The 21,143-nt window shown below is 42.4% G+C and overlaps 2 protein-coding genes across 3 annotated transcripts; one reads left to right on the forward strand and one right to left on the reverse strand.

The window, feature by feature from the left end:
* The first annotated feature begins 2,811 nt into the window (after positions 1-2,811).
* Positions 2,812-16,390, forward strand: rdm1 (RAD52 motif containing 1). 2 transcript variants are annotated; one of them, XM_030140317.1, is made up of 9 exons: positions 2,812-3,005; positions 4,653-4,762; positions 8,073-8,252; positions 8,379-8,507; positions 8,622-8,781; positions 9,901-9,903; positions 10,005-10,103; positions 13,605-13,681; positions 15,220-16,390. In XM_030140317.1, exons 2-9 carry the CDS (start codon positions 4,658-4,660, stop codon positions 15,316-15,318), a joined length of 852 nt encoding a protein of 283 aa, XP_029996177.1. In that variant the 5' UTR covers positions 2,812-3,005; positions 4,653-4,657; the 3' UTR covers positions 15,319-16,390. The 2 variants fall into 2 exon arrangements, with proteins under 2 accessions (XP_029996177.1, XP_029996178.1); XM_030140318.1 differs by lacking the exon at positions 9,901-9,903 and having other exon boundaries at positions 2,819-3,005.
* Positions 16,391-18,248: 1,858 nt separating this feature from the next.
* On the reverse strand, positions 18,249-20,737 carry LOC115424067 (uncharacterized). The gene is made up of 3 exons (XM_030141169.1): positions 19,065-20,737; positions 18,439-18,740; positions 18,249-18,323 (listed from the first exon to the last, which is right to left on the reverse strand). The coding sequence occupies exons 1-3, from the start codon at positions 20,707-20,709 to the stop codon at positions 18,249-18,251; spliced, it is 2,022 nt and encodes a 673-aa protein (XP_029997029.1). The 5' UTR covers positions 20,710-20,737.
* Positions 20,738-21,143: the final 406 nt, after the last annotated feature.

The raw sequence follows: 21,143 nt of genomic DNA on the forward strand, positions 1-21,143 counted from the left end.
AAGGCTCATTCAGTGTGAAGGAGCTGTGATGTGTTTAAGGACCCTGTTTGTGTTCACATGTATGATGTGTTCATGTGCATGGACAGGAGTCATGAAGACAGACGGACGGACGGAGGGGAGGAGGACGGACGTTCATTTACCTTCTGAATCCTTTTATCCTGGAGGGTCGTGGGGGCGGAGCCTGTCCCATTGACACCTGTTGATGGACGGGGTCACATGAACCTGTTAACCCTTTAGAGAAGGTGTTTGGACGGTGTGAGGACCCACCCACAAAGGCCCCGCCCCTGTCCAACCCACCACCTTCAGCTGTAGCCACTGCAGCGGCGTGTCTGTGGGGTCAGAGGTCATGTGTCTGTGTCTGTGGGGTCAGAGGTCATGTGTCTGCGGGGTCAGAGGTCATGTGTTTGTGTCTGTGGGGTCAGAGGTCCTGTGTTTGTGTCTGTGGGGTCAGAGGTCATGTGTCTGCGGGGTCAGAGGTCATGTGTTTGTGTCTGTGGGGTCAGAGGTCATGTGTCTGCGGGGTCAGAGGTCATGTGTTTGTGTCTGTGGGGTCAGAGGTCATGTGTCTGTGGGGTCAGAGGTCATGTGTTTGTGTCTGTGGGGTCAGAGGTCATGTGTCTGTGTCTGTGGGGTCAGAGGTCATGTGTCTGCGGGGTCAGAGGTCATGTGTTTGTGTCTGTGGGGTCAGAGGTCATGTGTTTGTGTCTGTGGGGTCAGAGGTCATGTGTCTGCGGGGTCAGAGGTCATGTGTTTGTGTCTGTGGGGTCAGAGGTCATGTGTCTGTGGGGTCAGAGGTCATGTGTCTGCGGGGTCAGAGGTCATGTGTTTGTGTCTGTGGGGTCAGAGGTCATGTGTCTGTGGGGTCAGAGGTCATGTGTTTGTGTCTGTGGGGTCAGAGGTCATGTGTCTGTGGGGTCAGAGGTCATGTGTCTGTGTCTGTGGGGTCAGAGGTCATGTGTCTGTGGGGTCAGAGGTCATGCATGTGCGTCCACTCTGAGCTCGTGGGAAAGTGCAGCTGATGAAATCCTGTTCCGTTCTAACGTTGGGTTTTTCTTTTTTTTTATGAAGGAAGTCCCTTCACTTTCATTTTCCAAACAGGTCAGTTCAAGTTCAGCTGAATGCAGGAAAACCCAGAACAGAACCCACCAAAATAAAAGCATGAGTTCAGCCTACGAATGTCCACAATCTTACCTCTAAAAGTTCTGGTTGGTTCAGGCCCAGGTTCTGGTTGGTTCTGACCTGGGTTCTGGTTGGTTCTGACCTGGGTTCTGGTTGGTTCTGACCTGCGTTTTGATTGGTTCTGACCTGGGTTCTGGTTGGTTCTGACCTGGGTTCTGGTTGGTTCTGACCCGGGTTCTGGTTGATTCTGACCCGGGTTCTGGTTGATTCTGACCCGGGTTCTAGTTGATTCTGACCTGCCTGTGTGAGTTCTGTTCTAACTCTATTGTTGTCATTTCAGTTCCGTTAATAAACGCTGTTTGTGTGTCTGTTTATTAGTGTCGTTGTCGTGGTAACCGTGGTTTGGCTCTGATGGTCCTAAGCCTGGTTCTGTTTAGTTTAGATAATGTTGACTTGGGTTCTAACTGGTTCTGACCCAAGTTTATATTAGCTCTGGTTGGGTCTGACCCAGGTCCTATTAGGCTCTGGTCAGTTCTGACCCGGGTTCTGATTGGTTCTGGTCGGTTCTGACCCAGGTTCTGACTGGCTTTGGTTGGTTCTGTTCCAGGTTTTTTACCCGTTTTCTGATCAGTTCTGGTTGGTTCTGGCCCAGGTTCTGACCCAGGTTCTGATTGGCTCTGGTTGGTTCTGGCCCAGGTTCTGACCCAGGTTCTGATTGGCTATGGTTGGTTCTGACCCAGGTTCTGAATGTTTGCTGACATCATGCTGCTGTGATTGGTCGGTTTCCTGCCTGTCTTTTATTTTGAAGGCCTGCTGGTTGTTTCCTGCCTGTCTTTTATTTTGAAGGCCTGCTGGTTGTTTCCTGCCTGTCTTTTATTTTGACGTAGATGACGTCAGCCTTTATTTCGTTTTCTGGTTGTCAGGGAAACGCAGTGACAGTGATGAAATTCTGTGGTAATGATGTAATGCAGCCAAAAAACAAAACAGACCTTTGAGCTCACAATGATCTTACAGTCATCATCACATCAGGGGATTTACTGAAAGAAAAAAAAAGAAAACAGTATTAACCCAATCAAGTGACATGTGTCATTCAACCAATCAAATGTATTTATATAGTGTCACATCATAACAAAAGTTATCTGATGACCCTTTCCATTTAGAGCTGGAATAAAGCAGATTTAAAGCCATGGGGTCACATGATCACATGAATCAGCTGATCTGTTGTTTGACTCGTTTTGTTCATTGTTTTCCTTATTTTCTTTATTCGTTTAACGTCATTAGTTTGTATTTTGAGTCAATAAAATCAGTTCAACCATCGTTATTATTGAAAGATCTTTTTGTTTTGTTGATTTCCAGTTTTGTTGTTGGACATACAGGGTTAAAACCTTTCAGGTGTGTTTTAATTTTTACTGAGTGACTTCGTGACTTCGACATTTTATTTCATTCTTCTTCTTCTTATTATTATTATTATTGCAAAGAAATACAATTTCTCGTAGAGACAACAGGAAATGGTAAGGCACTACATCAGCGTTTAAAAAAAAAAAAAAAAAAAAAAAAAAACAGGCTGTAAAATAATAAACACATTTCAGCAGCTTCATAAATTGTTTCCACGGTCGGATGGGAGTTTCTTAAAAGCTTAATAGAGGAGTGAATGTATTTAGTTCGTTTTGAAGACAGTTAAAGTGTAGCCGTTGTTTTTTTCCATATGTTTTTGTTTGTTTTGTTTTGTTTTTGTTTTGTTTTCCATTTTTCGTACGTGTGTCTGTGATGAAGGGACGTAAAATGGTGGACATGACGTCACTTCCTCCTTCAGCCCAGTTGAACTTCCGGCCTCTGAATAGTCGGCGGTAAACCGGCTCTGTTCGGTGCAAAACCGGGATTGTTTGGTGAGTGAAGTCTGCTAAAATAGATCTGAAAACAGTCCGGACTCGAACAGCGGACAGATGTGGTGTTAATGCAGGTCTGTACAGGACTTTGACAGTCTGTTTGATTCAGTCAGAGCTGTTTCAGAGGGTTTTATCTCCGCCAGACTCCTTTCAGAAATCTGATGAGTCCGTTCACTGGTCACTGGTTTGATCCAGAAAAATGATTGAAATGAACTTTGTTCGGATGTTTATGGAGGTTCACTCTTATGCCGAATTACCGAGGCCTTCCTCTGGCTTATGACAAAGTATTATAGTTAGCTTTATGTGTAATATGTCTTATGTGACAGACCATTAAAGTCTAAAACCAAGAGATTCTGAAGGAAGTTTGGTGTCGAATCCAATTTAAAAAGTCTGTTGAAATCAGAGAAAAAATTAAAACCTGTCAGTGCTCTGTTTCAGTTTAATAGTCAGCAGACACTGTTTCAACACATTTGGAAACTGTGAAGTTGGATATAATTTAAAGTCTTAGTACTGTTTGAACCCAACATCAGCCCCTGATTTAATGTGAAAAAAGGTCATTTTTTGTTCGTCTGATTATTCAAAGTTATAAATTATGTGAATATATGAAACCCTGGTTCATATAATCAGGGTCTAGATGTGGAAAAGTGCTGAAATCTCCATTTTTGTTCTTTCTCCAGCAGAATGAAGGTTCTAAATGTGGATATTCTACAGTATTTACCCAGAACAGGCTTTAAAGCACAGGTGTCAAACATGCGGCCCACCAAAGGCTCCAGTCCAGCCTTGGGCATGAATTTATGAAATGCAAAAATTACATTAAGAAATTAACAGTCCTTTTAGTTCAGGTTCCACATTCAGACCAATTTAATCTCCAGTGGGCAGGACCAGTCAAATACTATCATAATAACATAGAAATAATGACAACTGCAATTTTTTCTCTTTGTAAATGTAAATATTTTCATGTATTTACACTAAAACAAAGTATAATTTCACAAAAATGTCAGTAACTAGAAAAAAATGAACATGAAACCTGAAAGAGAAGAAAGTACTATTTCAACAAGATTCTGCCTGTTATTAAATGTTTTGTGTATTTGTAAGTTATAATGTACTTGTGTAAATGATAAACTGAGGCATAATATTGTTATAATTGCACTTATTTTTTCAGTTTGTTCATGTTATTCACATCTTTTGAAAGGATACGTTGCAGATGTAAACCTGTTCATAATGTAATTTAATTTTTTCGCTCTGAAACATAGAGAAACTTTTGGAGTTGACATTATTTCTATATTATTCTGTTCTTATTTTACTGGTTCAGCCCACTGCAGCCCAAATTTAGCTGAATGTGGAACTGAACTGAACTGAGTTTGACAGCCCTGCTTTAAAGGGTCAGTCACCCAGAACCAGAACGTCAGCATCATCTTAGTTTTATCAACAAGCTCCAGAAAAGTGGGTCCTTGTGCTTTTATTTGGACTTTATTCATTGGATGGACCTCAATGTGGTTTCAGTCCAGTTTTGGAGATCCGGATCTGGTTCTGCAGCCGGATGTCCTGCAGTTTTAACTGATCTGGTCCTGGTTCTGGTCCTGTGATGGATCTGTCGGCTTCCATCTTTGTGTTTTGACAGCTCTGGTTTCGGTTCTGGTTCTTCAGGTGTGATGGATCTGCAGGTGGATGTTCTGGAGTTCCGGGTTCCTGTGGAGAACAATAAGACTGTGTTTGTGTGGAACATCGATCCGGGTCGAGCTGTGGATCAGATCTATGTGAGTCAGAACCGAACATGGATCAGTATATTTTAGAAACATTTTTGTTGGAGTCTTTAAGAGGAACTCTGTAACATTTGACCCTTTTGGTTCTTCTTTGCTGTTTTTTGTTCATTTTTCTCTGTGGAGCGCCCCCTACAGTTTGAGGCACATATTCACTGTGGTAAATCCCACCCCTAACCCCGCCCCCTCCGACCATATGCATTTGTTTTCAGTGAAGCTAATTTTTCTAGATGTGGGTCATATAATGAACTACAAACATCTGACAAAAACTAGATTTAACTGATAAAATTCTGTGTCTAGTAATTAAAACCCACTCCAGAGGCAGATAAAGGGTGGTCGAGTAAACGAAACAAACGCACACCTACGGGACACGAAGAACTAGGGCTGTGTATCGGCAAGAATCTGGTAATATGATACAAATCACAATACTAGGATCATGATACCCTGTATCATGATATATCATGATACTGTTAAAAAGGCAATTTTTGGTTTGTTTCTTTTTTTAAATGATCATTTCCTGGAAGAATTGAATTCCAGCAGAAATCTGCACAAATACTAAACACATTTGTATTTGATCCCAACAGGATCTAATGTTCTATCACAAAATGTTCAAACTGTGTTTAAAACTTAAATTGTGTTTTACAGACATTCCAGTTTCAGATCCTGTTCAAATGTTCAGATTCTATTAGTTCACAACTAACATCAGAACAGGATTTGAGTTCAATCCAAACAAAGGAACTCCCATCTGCCTCTCAGACAGAAAAAGTGCTTTTAGGATGATTCAAATAACCATAATTTAATGAAACAGTGTTAGATAATAATAAGTAAGATATAAACAAGAAAAACAAAAATGAACCTCCTCAATATCTGCATTTGAATAAATACCTAAAAATATCGATACAGTACTTTTTAATATCGATACAGTATTGTGAAATAAAATATTGTGATATATTGCAGATCTGATATTTTCTTACAGCCCTAGTTCTCATTATTACAGTGGTATCGTTGAAATGTGCTGAAAAAGTTCAAACAGTCCTGATCCACACACTGAAATAATGGAACCAAGTTTTATTAAAAAAACACCAATAAACTAACAGGTCCAATATGAACATGTGAACAGACAAATGGGCCTTAAAGATGACACCTTCTGGACAGAAGAGGAACTGCACTGGGACAACAGTAGAAAACAACCCGTAACAGTTTTGAGTAGGGTTCTAAACTCCTGTTCTTTCAGGTTCCACATTCAGTCTGATCTGATCTGCAGTGGACCCAACCAGGAAAAGAAGAACAGAAGAACCTGTAAATAATGACAACTGACAATTTATGTCTGTGTTTTAGTTTAAAGAAAAAAAACATTAAATGATGAAAATACTTACTTTTATAAACTATCTAAACAAAAACGATGTGAATAACCTGAAAAAACTGACATTTCTTCAGTAAAATCAGTGTAATGTTCTCAGTCTTCTTCCTCCACTTCTCATTAGTCCATGTGCATTCTGGATCAGATCTGCAAAGACACTAAACACTGAGGAACAGGAAGAAAAGAGTTCAAACTGGACTGAATTTAATACAGACATTTCAGGTTGGACACATTTGTTCAGGTTAGTCACATTTTATTGGTACAGGAGAGTTTGGAAATGGAAAGAGTTTCAGAATTTAATGTGATTTTTTGCACTAAAACAAAGACAAAAATGTGAAGTTTGTATTATTTATAGGCATAATGTAATATTTTTTTTCCCATCAAACTGAGAAGAAAATATGGAGTCATTACACTCTGTAGGTTATTGTGCTATTATTTTACTGTAGATCATATATGTGGAACCACAACTAAAATAAATTCCACAGCCTTGACTGTGGAATTTTTGTACTAATTCATCCCAGGGGTCGGATTGGAACCTTTGGGGAGACGCATTTGGGCCCCGGGACGCATGTTTGACACCCCTGCACTTAATGAAGGTCACACTAGGGCTGCTCGATTATAGGAAAAAACAATAATCACGATTATTTTAGCAATAATTGAAATCACAATTATTAAAAACAATTATTTTTTAACCTTAAAGTTGTTTATTTTTTTCTTGCAAAACAACGTAAAATATACTATTTAAACATAAAGCTTTTAACCACTAAAACAAAGTATGTTCACTTGTGTACGAAACAAAAATCTTTGAATGCAAATAAGTCTACTGTAAATTCAAGTATGTTTCCTTTTGTAAACAAATAGTGCACTGGAGTTAAACTGCTATAGAACTGTAGCAATAAAAAAAAAAAATCACATAAAGTGCAAATTATAAATTCAAGTATGTTCAGTGTCGTATGAAATATGGTAAATTATATATATAATCAGTGGTGTGCTGTGAGGTTTCAGCTCCGGCCTTCTGTAAACATCAGCCATCTATAGAATACGCAGGTTGTGCACGACAACACAACAACCATGCACCACACAGAAAACCAACATTAAGCCACAGTGTCACACCACGTATCCAACAATATGCAACATCAAGGAAATACTAAAAAAGGCTGCTCTGAGCAAAGGAACAATATATTAAAAAAAATCAAAGCACAATTTACCAAAATGCATGAGTTTCACACAGAAATCATTGGGCAACCAGCAAAGCAACAAAACCTTCCATGCACCCTGGTTATAGCCAACGCAGTGTTCCACACTGCACAACACTTTGCACAATGGAAGGTGGTGGTGCTTCAACTTTAGATGATTGAAAGGTTTGTTGTGTTAGCGGTCGGTGCGGACTCAACTGCGAAACCCTTTTGCACATGATGTGTTTCTGCTCTTCGTCTTCTTCATCAAAGCCAAAGTGATTCCATACAGTTGAATTGGACTTGCCTTTTTTGTTTACCAAGTGCTTCTGCTGGGATTCTCCTGCCATTTCTCAAGACCACTGGTACAACCGTCCTGGTGGGGTGGACCTGTCGGCGAGCTAGCAGCTGGAGCTTAGAGGGGGGCGGGGCCCAGCAGCTCATGGTAGCTTGTGGGAGCGTGAATTAAAACAACTCAAAATTAATAATTGTTTTTTCTTGATTACATAATTTTTGTAATCGTTGAGTGTAATAATCAAAATCATAATTGAATTTCGATTAATTGCACAGCTCTAGGTCACACTCTGACATTGTTCCCTTTAAATGAGGAGAGTCTCTAAATTCCCAGCGGCCCTGAACGCAGCAGCTGTTTGAGTCTCTTCTTTTCCTGTGACGTCGCTGTTCTGTCTCTAATATTTCGTCCTTTTTTCGTCTTGTCGTCTGTAAGTGGGACTCTTGACTGTCTCCGTTCTGTCTGGTGTCTTTTTTTCAGTCCGCTCTCTGGTCCGTCTTCTCGGCCTTTGGTCCCGTCTACCTGCTGAAGGTGTGTCCAAATGCCCCTCTGGCTCCGCCCGGTTTCTACGCCCTGGTTAAGTTTTATTCGTGCGCGCAAGCGTTGGAGGCTCAGCGGCGGACGGACGGACAGACGCTGTTCCAGAACACCCCTGTGAAGGTGAGGTCACATGGTCAGGTTCTGGATCACCTGTAAACACGGGACCGGACCGGTCTGGTCTGTGGTCCAGAGGTCCAGAGGTCCAGGTAGAACCAGAACTGAACACCTGGGTTCTGTTTCCCTCAGGTGAGACTGAGCTCCAAACAGACGCCTCACTTCCTGTTGAACAACAGCCCACCTCTAAGCCACGCCCGCTGCCTGGAACTGGCCAGTCACTGCCTGGGATTCAATGGCTGGACCTCAGACGTCGTCACGGTAAGAAACAAACAAACGCAGGACGTCAGTGTGTCGGCCATGTTGGACCGGTTAGCGCCAACACATTGGCGCAAACACCTGGATTATTTTTAAAGACACGTATTTCGACCTCAGATAAAGGAGCTCACCAACGAAGAAGAAGAGGAGGGGGAGGAGGAGGGCGGAGTCAGACGGAGGAGGCTGAGGTTTGGATGTTTGGTGGAGCTGAACTTCCCTCATCACGGACGCACAACGAAAGGAGCCGCCGTGGTGGAGGACAGCTTCACCTGCACAGGTGAGACCGCCCGACCCCGGTCAGGTGAGACCGCCCGACCCGGGACAGGTGAGACCGCCCGACCCCGGTCAGGTGAGACTGCCCGACCCGGGACAGGTGAGACCGCCCGACCCCGGTCAGGTGAGACCGCCCGACCCGGGACAGGTGAGACCGCCCGACCCCGGTCAGGTGAGACCGCCCGACCCGGGACAGGTGAGACCGCCCGACCCGGGACAGGTGAGACCGCCCGACCCGGGACAGGTGAGACTGCCAGACTTGGAGCCAGGTGAGACCACCTGACCCGGGACAGGTGAGGCCGCCCGACCCAGGACAGGTGAGACCACCAGACCTGGAGCCAGGTGAGACCACCTGACCCGGGACAGGTGAGGCCGCCCGACCCAGGACAGGTGAGACCACCAGACCTGGAGCCAGGTGAGACCGCCTGACCCGGGACAGGTGAGACCACCTGAGCCGGGTCAGGTGAGACCGCCCGACCCGGGACAGGTGAGACCGCCCGACCCGGGTTCTGTCTTTGTGTCTCTGTGTTAAAGTGAAGCTGAGGTGTCACGTGTCTGGAGCCGCCATGCTGGATCCTTGTTGTCACAGTAGAATGTGAGGCATGATGGGTAATGAAAGCTGTCAATCACATGTTTAACCCCTTCCTGACTGAAAACACTGTCCAGGTTTTTAGTTTACCGGCCGACAGGCCGTAAGCTGTCGTCGTCTGTTACAGAACTTTCAATCGTCTTCTTCTCCTAAACTCCAGTTCTGATTGACTTCAGACTTGGTCTACAGCTTCTGTATGATGATGTCAGCACAAGGGATTGAAATTATTTGGATCTGGATCTGATTCTGGATTTGGTGCCACTTTGACAAATTTCCCCATTCTAACAGATAGGAAGTGGATTGATCCAATAAATCAGTATCGATCATATCAAGTGTGAATTTGAATTTTTTCCAGATCTGATTGAATATGAGCAAAACCTGGGTTATTTCTGTAATAGAATAAATACACAGAACTGGTGAGAAGAAATGGATCTGGATACATTTAACACAGCTTTGAATTTGGACGCTAAAACAGGACCATTGGTCTGATTTTTCTCAGATATGATGGGATTGAAAACCACTCAGAGGCTTTAGGTCGTGTTTATGTCTGAAGTGTGACCCCCATGACCCCTGTGACCCAAATGACCCCTGTGACCCCCATGACCCCTGTGACCCCCATGACCCCTGTGTGTCCTCAGGTCCAGAGGTTCTGTTACAGAAACGCTGTAAACTGATGAAACTGGTGAAAGACAAAGCTCTGGTCCAGGCCTTCAGCACAGTACTACTGATACTACTAGGTAATACTACTGATGCTACTACTGATACTACTAGATAATACTACTGATGCTACTACTGATACTACTAGGAAAAACTACTGATACTACTACTAATACTACAAGGTAATACTACTGATACTACTACTGATACTACAAGGAAATACTACTGATACTACTACTGATACTACTAGGTAATACTACTGATGCTACTACTGATACTACTAGGTAATACTACTGATGCCATGACTGATACTACTAGGTAATACTACTGATGCTATGACTGATACTACTAGGTAATACTACTGATGCTATGACTGATACTACTAGGTAATACTACTGATGCTATGACTGATACTACTAGGTAATACTACTGATGCTATGACTGATACTACTTGGTAAATCTACTGATGCTATGACTGATACTACTAGGTAATACTACTGATGCTATGACTGATACTACTAGGTAATACTACTGATGCTATGACTGATACTACTAGGTAATACTACTGATGCCGTGACTGATACTACTAGGTAATACTACTGATGCTATGACTGATACTACTAGGTAATACTACTGATGCTATGACTGATACTACTAGGTAATACTACTGATGCCGTGACTGATACTACTAGGTAATACTACTGATGCTATGACTGATACTACTAGGTTATTACTATGACTGATACTACTAGGTAATACTACTGATGCTATGACTGATACTACTAGGTAATACTACTGATGCTATGACTGATACTACTAGGTAATACTACTGATGCTATGACTGATACTACTAGGTAATACTACTGATGCCATGACTGATACTACTAGGTAATACTACTGATGCTATGACTGATACTACTAGGTAATACTACTGATGCCATGACTGATACTACTAGGTAATACTACTGATGCTATGACTGATACTACTAGGTAATACTACTGATGCCATGACTGATACTACTAGGTAATACTACTGATGCCATGACTGATACTACTAGGTAATACTACTGATGCCATGACTGATACTACTAGGTAATACTACTGATGCCATGACTGATACTACTAGGTCAGGGGTCGGCAACCTGCGGCTCCAGAGCCACATGCGTCTCTTCCTCCTCCTTGTAGTGGTTCCTCCCTTTACTGCGGTCAAGCCAGCTGCGATTCTCCTCTGTATGGTCAGTCCAGCCGCTAGTGTTTTTCTTGTGCGCTACTTATTTGACAATTCCGGTAGATGAGCTGCATGGAGCGAATGTTCCTTCCAGACAACAACAGTCAAGGCTCATTTCTGCTCTAGGTTAAAGACGCAGACGGATACGGACGGAGGGTTCTGTCCGTCCTTTGGATATTACTCACATAATTCTGTCCATTTTCCAGGAGAATATGGAGCAGTACAACTGGAAACTGCGGAGGCAGTGTTGAGTTTTGAAGAGAATAATTTTCATAAATAGCGATACTTTTCATAGAGCAACTGAATGAGTATAAGTACTGTGTACTTTTGGGGTAATCCTACAACAGATTCCATTCCAAGCTACAAAAGTGTTTGTTTTCATCTGAAATAGGCTTTAAGACTAAATTCAATGATGAATAAAATTATGATTTCCAATAAGTACCTCATGAATTTTTTATAATTGGTATTAGTACTTCAAATACTATTAGCAAAAATACTATGAACTACTTTTACTGTGTACTTTTGAAGTAATCATACTCAAAAATCCCTTCCAAGCTCCAAAAATGTTTGTTTTTTCATCTGAAATAGGCTTTTAGACTAAATTCGATGATGAATAAATTTTTTTTCCAATGAGTACCTCGTGAATTTAGTATTTTTGGTATTAGTACTTCATATACTATTAGCACAAATACTATGAAATACTTTTACTGTGTACTTTTAGAGTAATCATACTCCAGAATCCATTCCACACTGCACTTCTGTTTGTTGTATTCAGTGGTTGAAACAGATAAAATGTAAAAGAGATTAAAACTTTTAAAAGTTTATAAGCTCTGTTGTTTTTTGCGGCTCCAGACTATTTTTTTTGGTGGAAGAGGGAGGGGCCAAAATGGCTCTGACTGATAATAAATGTTGCAGACCCCTGTACTAGGTAATACTACTGATACTCCTACTGATACTACTAGGTAATATTACTGATACTACTACTGATACTACAAGGTAATACTACTGATAATACTACTGATACTATTAGGTAATACTACTGATACTACTAGGTAATATTACTGATACTGCTAGGTAATACTACTGGTACTAGTAGGTAATAGTACTGATACCTGTAGGTAATAGTACTGATACCTGTAGGTAATAGTACTGATACTCATAGGTAATAGTACTGATACCTGTAGGTAATAGTACTAATACTCATAGGTAATAGTTCTGGTATCAGTACTATTACCTATGAGTATCAGTATTCGTAGGTAATAGTACTGGTACTTGTATGTAATAATACTGGTACTTGTATGTAATAGTACTGGTATTTATAGGTAACAGTACTGGCACTTATTGGTAGTAGTAGTGGTGGTATCTGTAGGTAATAGTACTGGTACTTGTATGTAGTAGTACTGGTACTTATAAGTAATAGTAGTGGTATTCGTAGGTAATAATACTGGTACTTGTATGTAATAATACTGGTACTTGTATGTAATAGTACTGGTACTTGTATGTAATAGTACTGGTACTTATAGGTAATAGTAGTGGTATTCGTAGGTAATAATACTGGTACTTGAATGTAATAGTACTGGGACTTATAGGTAATAGTAGTGGTATTTGTAGGTAATAGTACTTGTACTTGTATGTAATAGTACTGGTACTTGTATGTAATACTACTGGTACTTGTAGGTAATAGTAGTGGTATTCGTAGGTAATAGTACTGGTACTTGTATGTAATGGTACTGGTACTTATAGGTAATAGTAGTGGTATTCGTAGGTAATAGTACTGGTACTTGTATATAGTACTGGTACTTATAGGTAATAATAGGGGTATTCGTAGGTAATAGTACTGGTACTTGTATATAATAGTACTGGTACTTGTATGTAATACTACTGGTACTTATAGGTAATAGTAGTGGTATTCGTAGGTAATGGTACTGGTACTTATAGGTAATAGTAGTGGTATTCGTAGGTAATAGTACTGGTACTTGTATATAGTACTGGTACTTATAGGTAATAATAGGGGTATTCGTAGGTAATAGTACTGGTACTTGTATATAATAGTACTGGTACTTGTATGTAATACTACTGGTACTTATAGGTAATAGTAGTGGTAATGGTACTGGTACTTGTATGTAATGGTACTGGTACTTATAGGTAATAGTAGTGGTATTCATAGGTAATAGTACTGGTACTTGTATATAATAGTACTGGTACTTGTATGTAATACTACTGGTACTTATAGGTAATAGTAGTAGTATTCGTAGGTAATAGTACTGGTACATATAGGTAATAGTACTGGTACTCGTAGGTAATTGTACTGGTATTCGTAGGTAATAGTAGTGATCCTCCTGTGTCCTTGCAGGAAACAGTAAAGTGATGGTGGAGCTGAAACAGACCTCAGATCAGCTGGAAGCAGAAGACAACCAGCAGGTTCTTCAGGTAAAAGCCGTTATCGTGTCTGTGTAAATCTATAAAACCAGTGTTCATCTGGAATTATGGAATTAAACAGAGCAGTTAGACCAACACTGCAGCGCTATGCTAACAGCGCTAAGCTAACAGTGCTAAGCTAACACTAAGCAGATTGAACAGTCCAAGGCTTATTTCTACTGATAAAACTGTGTGAAGGAGCCAAAGAACCAAACTACAGGACCGTTCTGAAGGGATGATGATGGTGAAGGTAGTGTTTCCTGATCAGAACTGGGTTTGAAATACAGGAATCTTCTGCTGTCGACGCTAATCCACTGGATTGAGTTACATATAAATAATTCAGACTCAAACTGCTGAACCAGGGTTTAATAATGAAAACAGCCTATCATAAAGTAATCCACCTGTGTATGACAAATACTACAAACCCCTGGTCTGTGACTGGGGACTGGAATCGTTAAGAATTTAACGATTCCGATTCCTTATCGATTCTCTTATCGATTCTCATTGGATGTGGGAATAAAAGAGTACAAACAGGTGTGTTTGCATTAACTGTCTTTTATATTTCCATCTCTGCACAGAATATAATATAATAATATAACATTTACAGTATGTACAAATAAGAACAGATGATGCCGGGCCCTGTTGGGGGGGTGTTACAGTGGAAGTGAAACTACAGACTCTTTACTAATTCCTCTGTTGCCGCATTTCTACTGCGTGGGACCAGTTCGACTTGGCTTGGCTTGTCTCCCGTTGTTGTGCATCTCATTTCCTTTCCCTTCTTACCTTCAGAAACTTGTATTTGAGGAGTTACGACATTTGTTGCCCACACCGGAACCGGCCCGGCGTTCACTCTGCCGCTATGTTCATAAGTGCCGCTGAGTAGAGAATCAAATACGTGACATTCCTGTAAATGAGTCACATGCTGTGGACAAATGTTTGAGGAGATTGGAGGGATTCCACCTTTAGAAGACATGGAAGCTTTGACAGTGTTCAACTGGACCTGGTGTGGTCTGTTTAGACCTGGTGTGGTCTGTTTGGACCTGATGTGGTCTGTTTAGACCTGGTGTGGTCTGTTTAGACCTGGTGTAGTCTGTTTAGACCTGGTGTGGCCTGTGTGGACCTGGTGTGGTCTGTTTGGACCTGGTGTGGTCTGTTTGGACCTGATGTGGTCTGTTTAGACCTGGTGTGGTCTGTTTAGACCTGGTGTGGTCTGTTTAGACCTGGTGTGGCCTGTGTGGACCTGGTGTGGTCTGTTTGGACCTGATGTGGTCTGTTTGGGCCTGGTGTGGTCTGTTTGGACCTGGTGTGGTCTGTTTGGACCGTTTCTGCCTCGACGCCACGTTGGCCACGTTCTGACCAAAACAATGCAGCGTACGTGTGACATCATCGCGCATGCACAACTAAGGCAGAATCGATAAGCAGAATCGTTAAGCAGGCAGGCAAACGATTCCAAGGAATCGAGCTACTGGGAACTGGTTCTCAACAAGAACCGGCTCTCGATTCCCATCCCTATCTGTGACTGAGTCCATGTGGTGTTTGTGTGTCTGCAGGTCAATGAGTTTTCCTGGACGGAGTTTCCTCATGATGATGATGATGATGATGATGATGATGATGATGAAGGCTGGCCGTTGGATCTGACCGTTTCCTAAAAACACAGACGCTCACAGGTTTGTGTGATGAACCACGTCACTGGGGCCGATGCAGAGTTTCCGTGTGATTGCGTGATTTCCTACAGGACTTGAACACCTCTTCAGTGGTTTATGATCTGATGATGAGCAGGAGGCGTTCAGGTTCACGTCCAAACCGGGAAAATGCCCAACTGTGACTGGTCTTAGTGTTTAGACGCTGTTGTGTAACATGTTGGTCCAGTTGTTGTCATGTTTGTTGGGGTTTACTCAGCTGATGTTTTTATCGTCAGTGTTTTTTAATCATTAAAGAGTCGTTTATGTCGCTGTCAAAGTCACGGTGATCAATGGGAACTAGACAAATGCAGTTTGGACAAACTAAACCCACTTTCTATCTGTGGTGGTTGGGCCTTGAATGCACCGTCAGCTCCTTCACCCTCTGCTATCACATATGTCCTTTAATCACCTACAGCCCATAATATGCACAGAGTTGTACTAATGTCGGAATGTTTGTAACTTTAACGCATTTTATTGTTTTTCATCAACTTAAAAAATAAACCAAAATATTCAATATTGTCATGTTTTATCTTTTTAAATGTTTGTAATGGAAACAAAACGTATGTTTGATGAAAAAAAAGAAAAACAAACAGACCAAAAAAACCTTCTTTTTCCCCCAGTATTCTACTTATAAAACACCTGATGGTTCTTCTAACCGTTTAAATCCTAATGATCATTAAACTGTTGAATTCCCAGCGTTTGAAAAGCTCCTGGTGATCGTGTTCATTTCCTGGAGAAGCAGCAGAACTCCAGACGCACACGTTCATCCATGAAGACGTGGACCAGGCACATGTGGTTGGTAGATGGCTTCCAGAACCAGGACCAAGGTTCTGTGGGTTCCACTGGTTCCATCTGTCAGACCACAGCTAGTCTGTCAATCTAACCCAGGGGTGTCAAACATATGGCCCGGGGGCTAAATGTGGCCCATCAAAGGTTCAAATCTGGACCGTAGGATGAATTAGCAAAGTGCAAAAATTTTATTTATTTTATTTAAAAATTCCACAGTCTTGAATTGAATTAAGCAAAAAAAAAAAAAAAATTAGCTTGAATTAGGGAAAAAGTCTTCAATTAAAAGAAACAGAATCTTGAATTAAGCCAAAAAAAAAAAAAATCTTGAATTAAGCAAAAAATAGATCTTACATTTAGCAAAAAATCTTGAATTGAGCAAAAAAATCTTCAATTAAGTAAAATAATCTTGAATTAGGCCAAAAAAAATCTTGAATTGAGCAAAAAAAAAAAATCTTAAATTTAGCAAAAAATCTTCAATTAAGTAAAAGAATCTTGAATTAGTCCCAAAAAAATTCTTGAATTAAGCAAAACAAATCTTAAATTAAGCAAAAAAAAATCTTAAATTAAGTAAAAGAATCTTGAATTAGGACCAAAAAAATCTTGAATTAAGCAAAAAAAAAAAAAATCTTAAATTGAGCAAAAAATCTTGAATTAAGCAAAAAATCTTCAATTAAGTAAAAGAATCTTGAATTAGGCCAAAAGAATCTTAAATTTCACAAAACATCTTCAACTAAGTAAAAGAATATTGAATTAAGCAAAAAAAAAAATCTTAAATTTAGCAAAACATCTTCAATTAAGTAAAGAATCTTGAATTAGGCCAAAAAAGTCTTGAATTAAGCAAAAAAAAAGTGAATTAACAACTTCAAATTTTTGTCTTTGTTTTAGTGCAAAAAATAACATTAAATTATGAGAATATTAACAGCAATAAAATGTGACTAACCTGAACAAATGTGTCCAACCTGAAATGTCTGTATTAAATTCAGTCCAGTTTGAACTCTTTTCTTCCTGTTCCTCAGTGTTTAGTGTCTTTGCAGATCTGATCCAGAATGCACATGGACTAATGAGAAGTGGAGGAAGAAGACTGAGAAAATTACACTATTTTTCTTAAGAAATGTCCGTTTTTTCAGATTATTCACATCTTTTTTGTTTGGATAGTTTATAAAAGGAAGTATTTTCATTATTTAATATTTTTTTCTTTAAACTAAAACACAGACATAAATTGTCAGTTGTCATTCTTTCTGGGTTCTTCTGTTCTTCTTTTCCTGGTTGGGTCCACTGCGGATCAGATCAGACTGAATGTGGAATCTGAAAGAACAGGAGTTTGTGAACCCTAGTTTAACCTGTTACGGGTTCTTTTCTACTGTTGTCTCAGTGCAGTTCCTCTTCTGTCCAGAAGGTGTCATCTTTAAGGCCCATTTGTCTGTTTGCTCTTCACATGTTCATATCGTCCGTCGGGTCCTGTTGACGTCTAATAACGTCCACCACCACAGGAAGTGAGGTCATGTGGGTACCTTGGCCTGGAAGGCCTCCAGGTCCTTCTGGTTCTTGGAGTAGATGGTTTGGTCCAGTGGTGTGTTCTGGGCCATGGTCTTGGTGAGGTCCACCTGTGGAACAGATGGAAGACAAGTCTCACTATGGAATGTGAACCCATGGCTCTGGGACTCAGGGTTTTAGAGCTGGACAGTCTAGGAGACACTAGGACTGGGTCCAGCTGGTCCACGTGGGTGCAGCTCATCTGTGGCAGTGGTGTCCTTCTGTTGTCATTGAACCTGCTCTCAGGATGGTTCCTGGTCTCCCTCTGGTGGCTTTGCTCAGTTTGTCCTGTGGGTCCAGGTTTTGGGGGACGGTGTCCACTCACCTCCTGGTTGTTCTTCTTGAGGATCTTCAGCTCCTCCTCCAGACCCCGGATCTGCGTCTTCACGTCGGATCTGGTCTGCGTCAGCTGGTCCAGGATCTTCTTCAGTTCAGCGCCGGCTCCTTCTCACTCCTGCAACACAAAGACCACAGGTGAGGATGAACCGAACTGCAGACGCTCAACGGATCTGAACTCATGAGGACAAACATCTGACAGTGCAGTCGTCTGGAACTCCTATAACCTGTGTTTGGACTCACTTGTTCTTCAGGTGTTCATCAGCCATGTGGGCGTCGCCCATGGATCTGTACACCTGGATGACGGTCTGGATCTGCAGATGAATAACACACACATCAGACAACCACGTCCTCCTGATGGACATATGCCCAGATGTGTGTGTTTGTGTGTGTGGATGTGGGTCTGTTGTGTCCGTGGACTGGACTCACCTTGGACCTGATGATGGACATGGTTTGGAAGCAGGTGCTGTAGTCTCTGGAGGCAGAGTCTCCGCTGCTCTCCACCCACTGCCTGATCTTCAGCTCCAGCTCGGCGTTGGCGTCCTCTAGGGAGCGCACGGTGGACAGGTAGTCCAGCAGACAGGTGTCCAGGGTCTGCACCCAGAACTTGTCCACATCGGTGGGAGGACGGACGCTGGCGGATCTACTGCAACAGAGGTTTGGAGCAGCGGCGACGGCAGAAATGTAGCCTCCACTGCCAACGCTAACGTTCCCACTGACAGTGCTTCCACCTTAACAGAAGCACCTCCTTAAAAACAGAACCACCTTAACAGTCTGTCACCTGTCTGTCTGTCAATCATCTGTCTGTCAAGGAAACAAGAAAACACAAACACAAAGAGACCCGGTGGAGCCACTGTTTGAACTGGACCAACTCACTGATGTTTATTTATTCATCTGTTGGACATATTCACACTACACATCCATCCCATAATAACTCCTATTATCATAGGCTTTCCCATGTGACATAAAAGTCCCAGTGGGTCAGGGCCTGGAACCTCCGACGGTGACGGTGGATGTTGTTGATCTGTGTTCAGGTCTTCGTTAGTGGGCCGGACGTGTCCTCAGGACCTGGTCCAGTTTGGTGTTGAGGGTGGTTATGTCCGGCACCAGGGAACCGATGTCAACACCCTGGTAGCTGCTGGTGCTGTTTTCACATCTGTTTCCATAGTAACCGTCAGGACAGTCACATAGGTGTTCATTGGAGTCCAGCAGCCGCCTGCACACGCCTCCGTTCAGACAGGTGTCAGGTGAGGAACAAACCGGCAGCCGTGCAGAGAGGTAGACGCTCACTTTGTACCCATAACCATCAAGGATGCACTCCACCTGTTTGAAATGAGGCAGTGGTGACATCACTGGATCATAATAATAGAAATAATGCAAAACTTTGGCCAATTCTGACAAGCTTTTCAAGTCTGCTAAGGAGAAAGCTAAATCGAAGCCCTGTTCTGTGTACTCTGTAGTGAACACCCCATAGGAACAGTCCTGGGACTTCTTGTCAAGGTCCGAACACTGGATATTATCAAAGCATGACTGAGCGATAGACGCAACTTGCTCTTGGTATGGGTGCGTTTCCTTATTGGTGTATCCCACCGCCACCACCAGGTCCCCCACAGGTACACGCTCCATATGGACCAGTTTGTAGTAGTCCTCATAGTACTTATCATACACCACCACTGCCCACTTGTACCAGAAGTACTTCTCATCCAGGGTCTTTTGGACGTTGGCAGCGATGTCCTCTTTTTGGTCTTTGGTGAATCTTTTGCTGACCACCTCCACGTCTTTAACCACGTACTGCTCAAAGTTGTCCAGACAGAGATGCAAAGTATCGGTCTGAGCTTTGAAGACGTTCTTGAACATGCGGTTATGTTCGTGCTGTTGACGTGATGAGCTGAATCCAATGAGTTTCCAGTAGAGCTGGTTGAGGACCATGCCCTTCCACAGCAGACTGCTCAGGTACAGGTTAAAGCGGCCTATCTCACTGATGCTGCATTTGAACTTGTCCCTCAACAGGTTGTTGATGTTCCTGGTCAGAGATGTGCCGCTGACCGTCAGGAAATGGTAGATGTTGGCCACGCTGCTCTCAGTCCCTGAATGCTCATAGAAGTTGGTGAAGATCTTCGCCAGCCTCAGCTTCCGCTCGTCGTCCGTCGTATCCCTGAGGTTCTGCTGAAGCTCATCTAACTTCCTCCAGGCGTTCAGGATGTGAGTCTCATCTCGAGAGTAGACGCTGACGAAGTTGAACCACTCCACGTCTGTAGACACGTCGGATATCTGGAAGGCCAGAGAGTCCAGCCTCCGGTTGACCTCGCTGAAGCCGTTCCTCAGCTGGTCATCCTGAGGGATGATGGCCAAAACCATGCTGACAATTGAGAGGATCAGACTTCCAATACCAGGCGCCAAACTGGCAAAGTCTTCCAGGGCCTTGAACACCGACTCCAGCTGCTTAGGTTTAATTTTGTCTGTCACCTGTGTGACTGTTACCAGGAAGTTTACGCCCACCTGGAACCCAGTCTGGACCTGTTCTTTTGTAGTTGAATCCAGCTCTCTTTTGAGCCTGCGAAGGGCTGAGAGGTCAGCAGGTGAAGGGTCATGTGACTCAGCAGCCGAGGTCGTCCAATAAACAAAGAGGATGAGTGAGAACCACAGCACGATGGAGGACGTCCGAGGAAACGCCATGACTGAAACACAGAGACACAACATTTAAGACACAAGTGGACCCAAGTCTGAAGGGTCAACGTTTAAGACAGAAGTGGACCAAAGTTGGAAGGGTCAACGTTTAAGACAGAAGTGGACCCAAGTCTGAAGGGTCAACGTTTAAGACAGAAGTGGACCCAAGTCTGAAGGGTCAACGTTTAAGACAGAAGTGGACCCAAGTCTGAAGGGTCAACGTTTAAGACAGAAGTGGACCCAAGTCTGAAGGGTCAACGTTTAAGACAGAAGTGGACCAAAGTCGGAAGGGTCAACGTTTAAGACAGAAGTGGACCCATGTCTGAAGGGTCAACATTTAAGACAGAAGTGGACCAAAGTCTGAAGGGTCAACATTTAAGACAGAAGTGGACCCAAGTCTGAAGGGTCAACATTTAAGACAGAAGTGGACCCAAGTCTGAGGGCCAACAGTTCAGTCACATCAGTGT

The sequence above is a fragment of the Sphaeramia orbicularis genome, chromosome 8 (assembly GCF_902148855.1).
Source record: "Sphaeramia orbicularis chromosome 8, fSphaOr1.1, whole genome shotgun sequence".
Classification (NCBI taxonomy): domain Eukaryota; kingdom Metazoa; phylum Chordata; class Actinopteri; order Kurtiformes; family Apogonidae; genus Sphaeramia; species Sphaeramia orbicularis.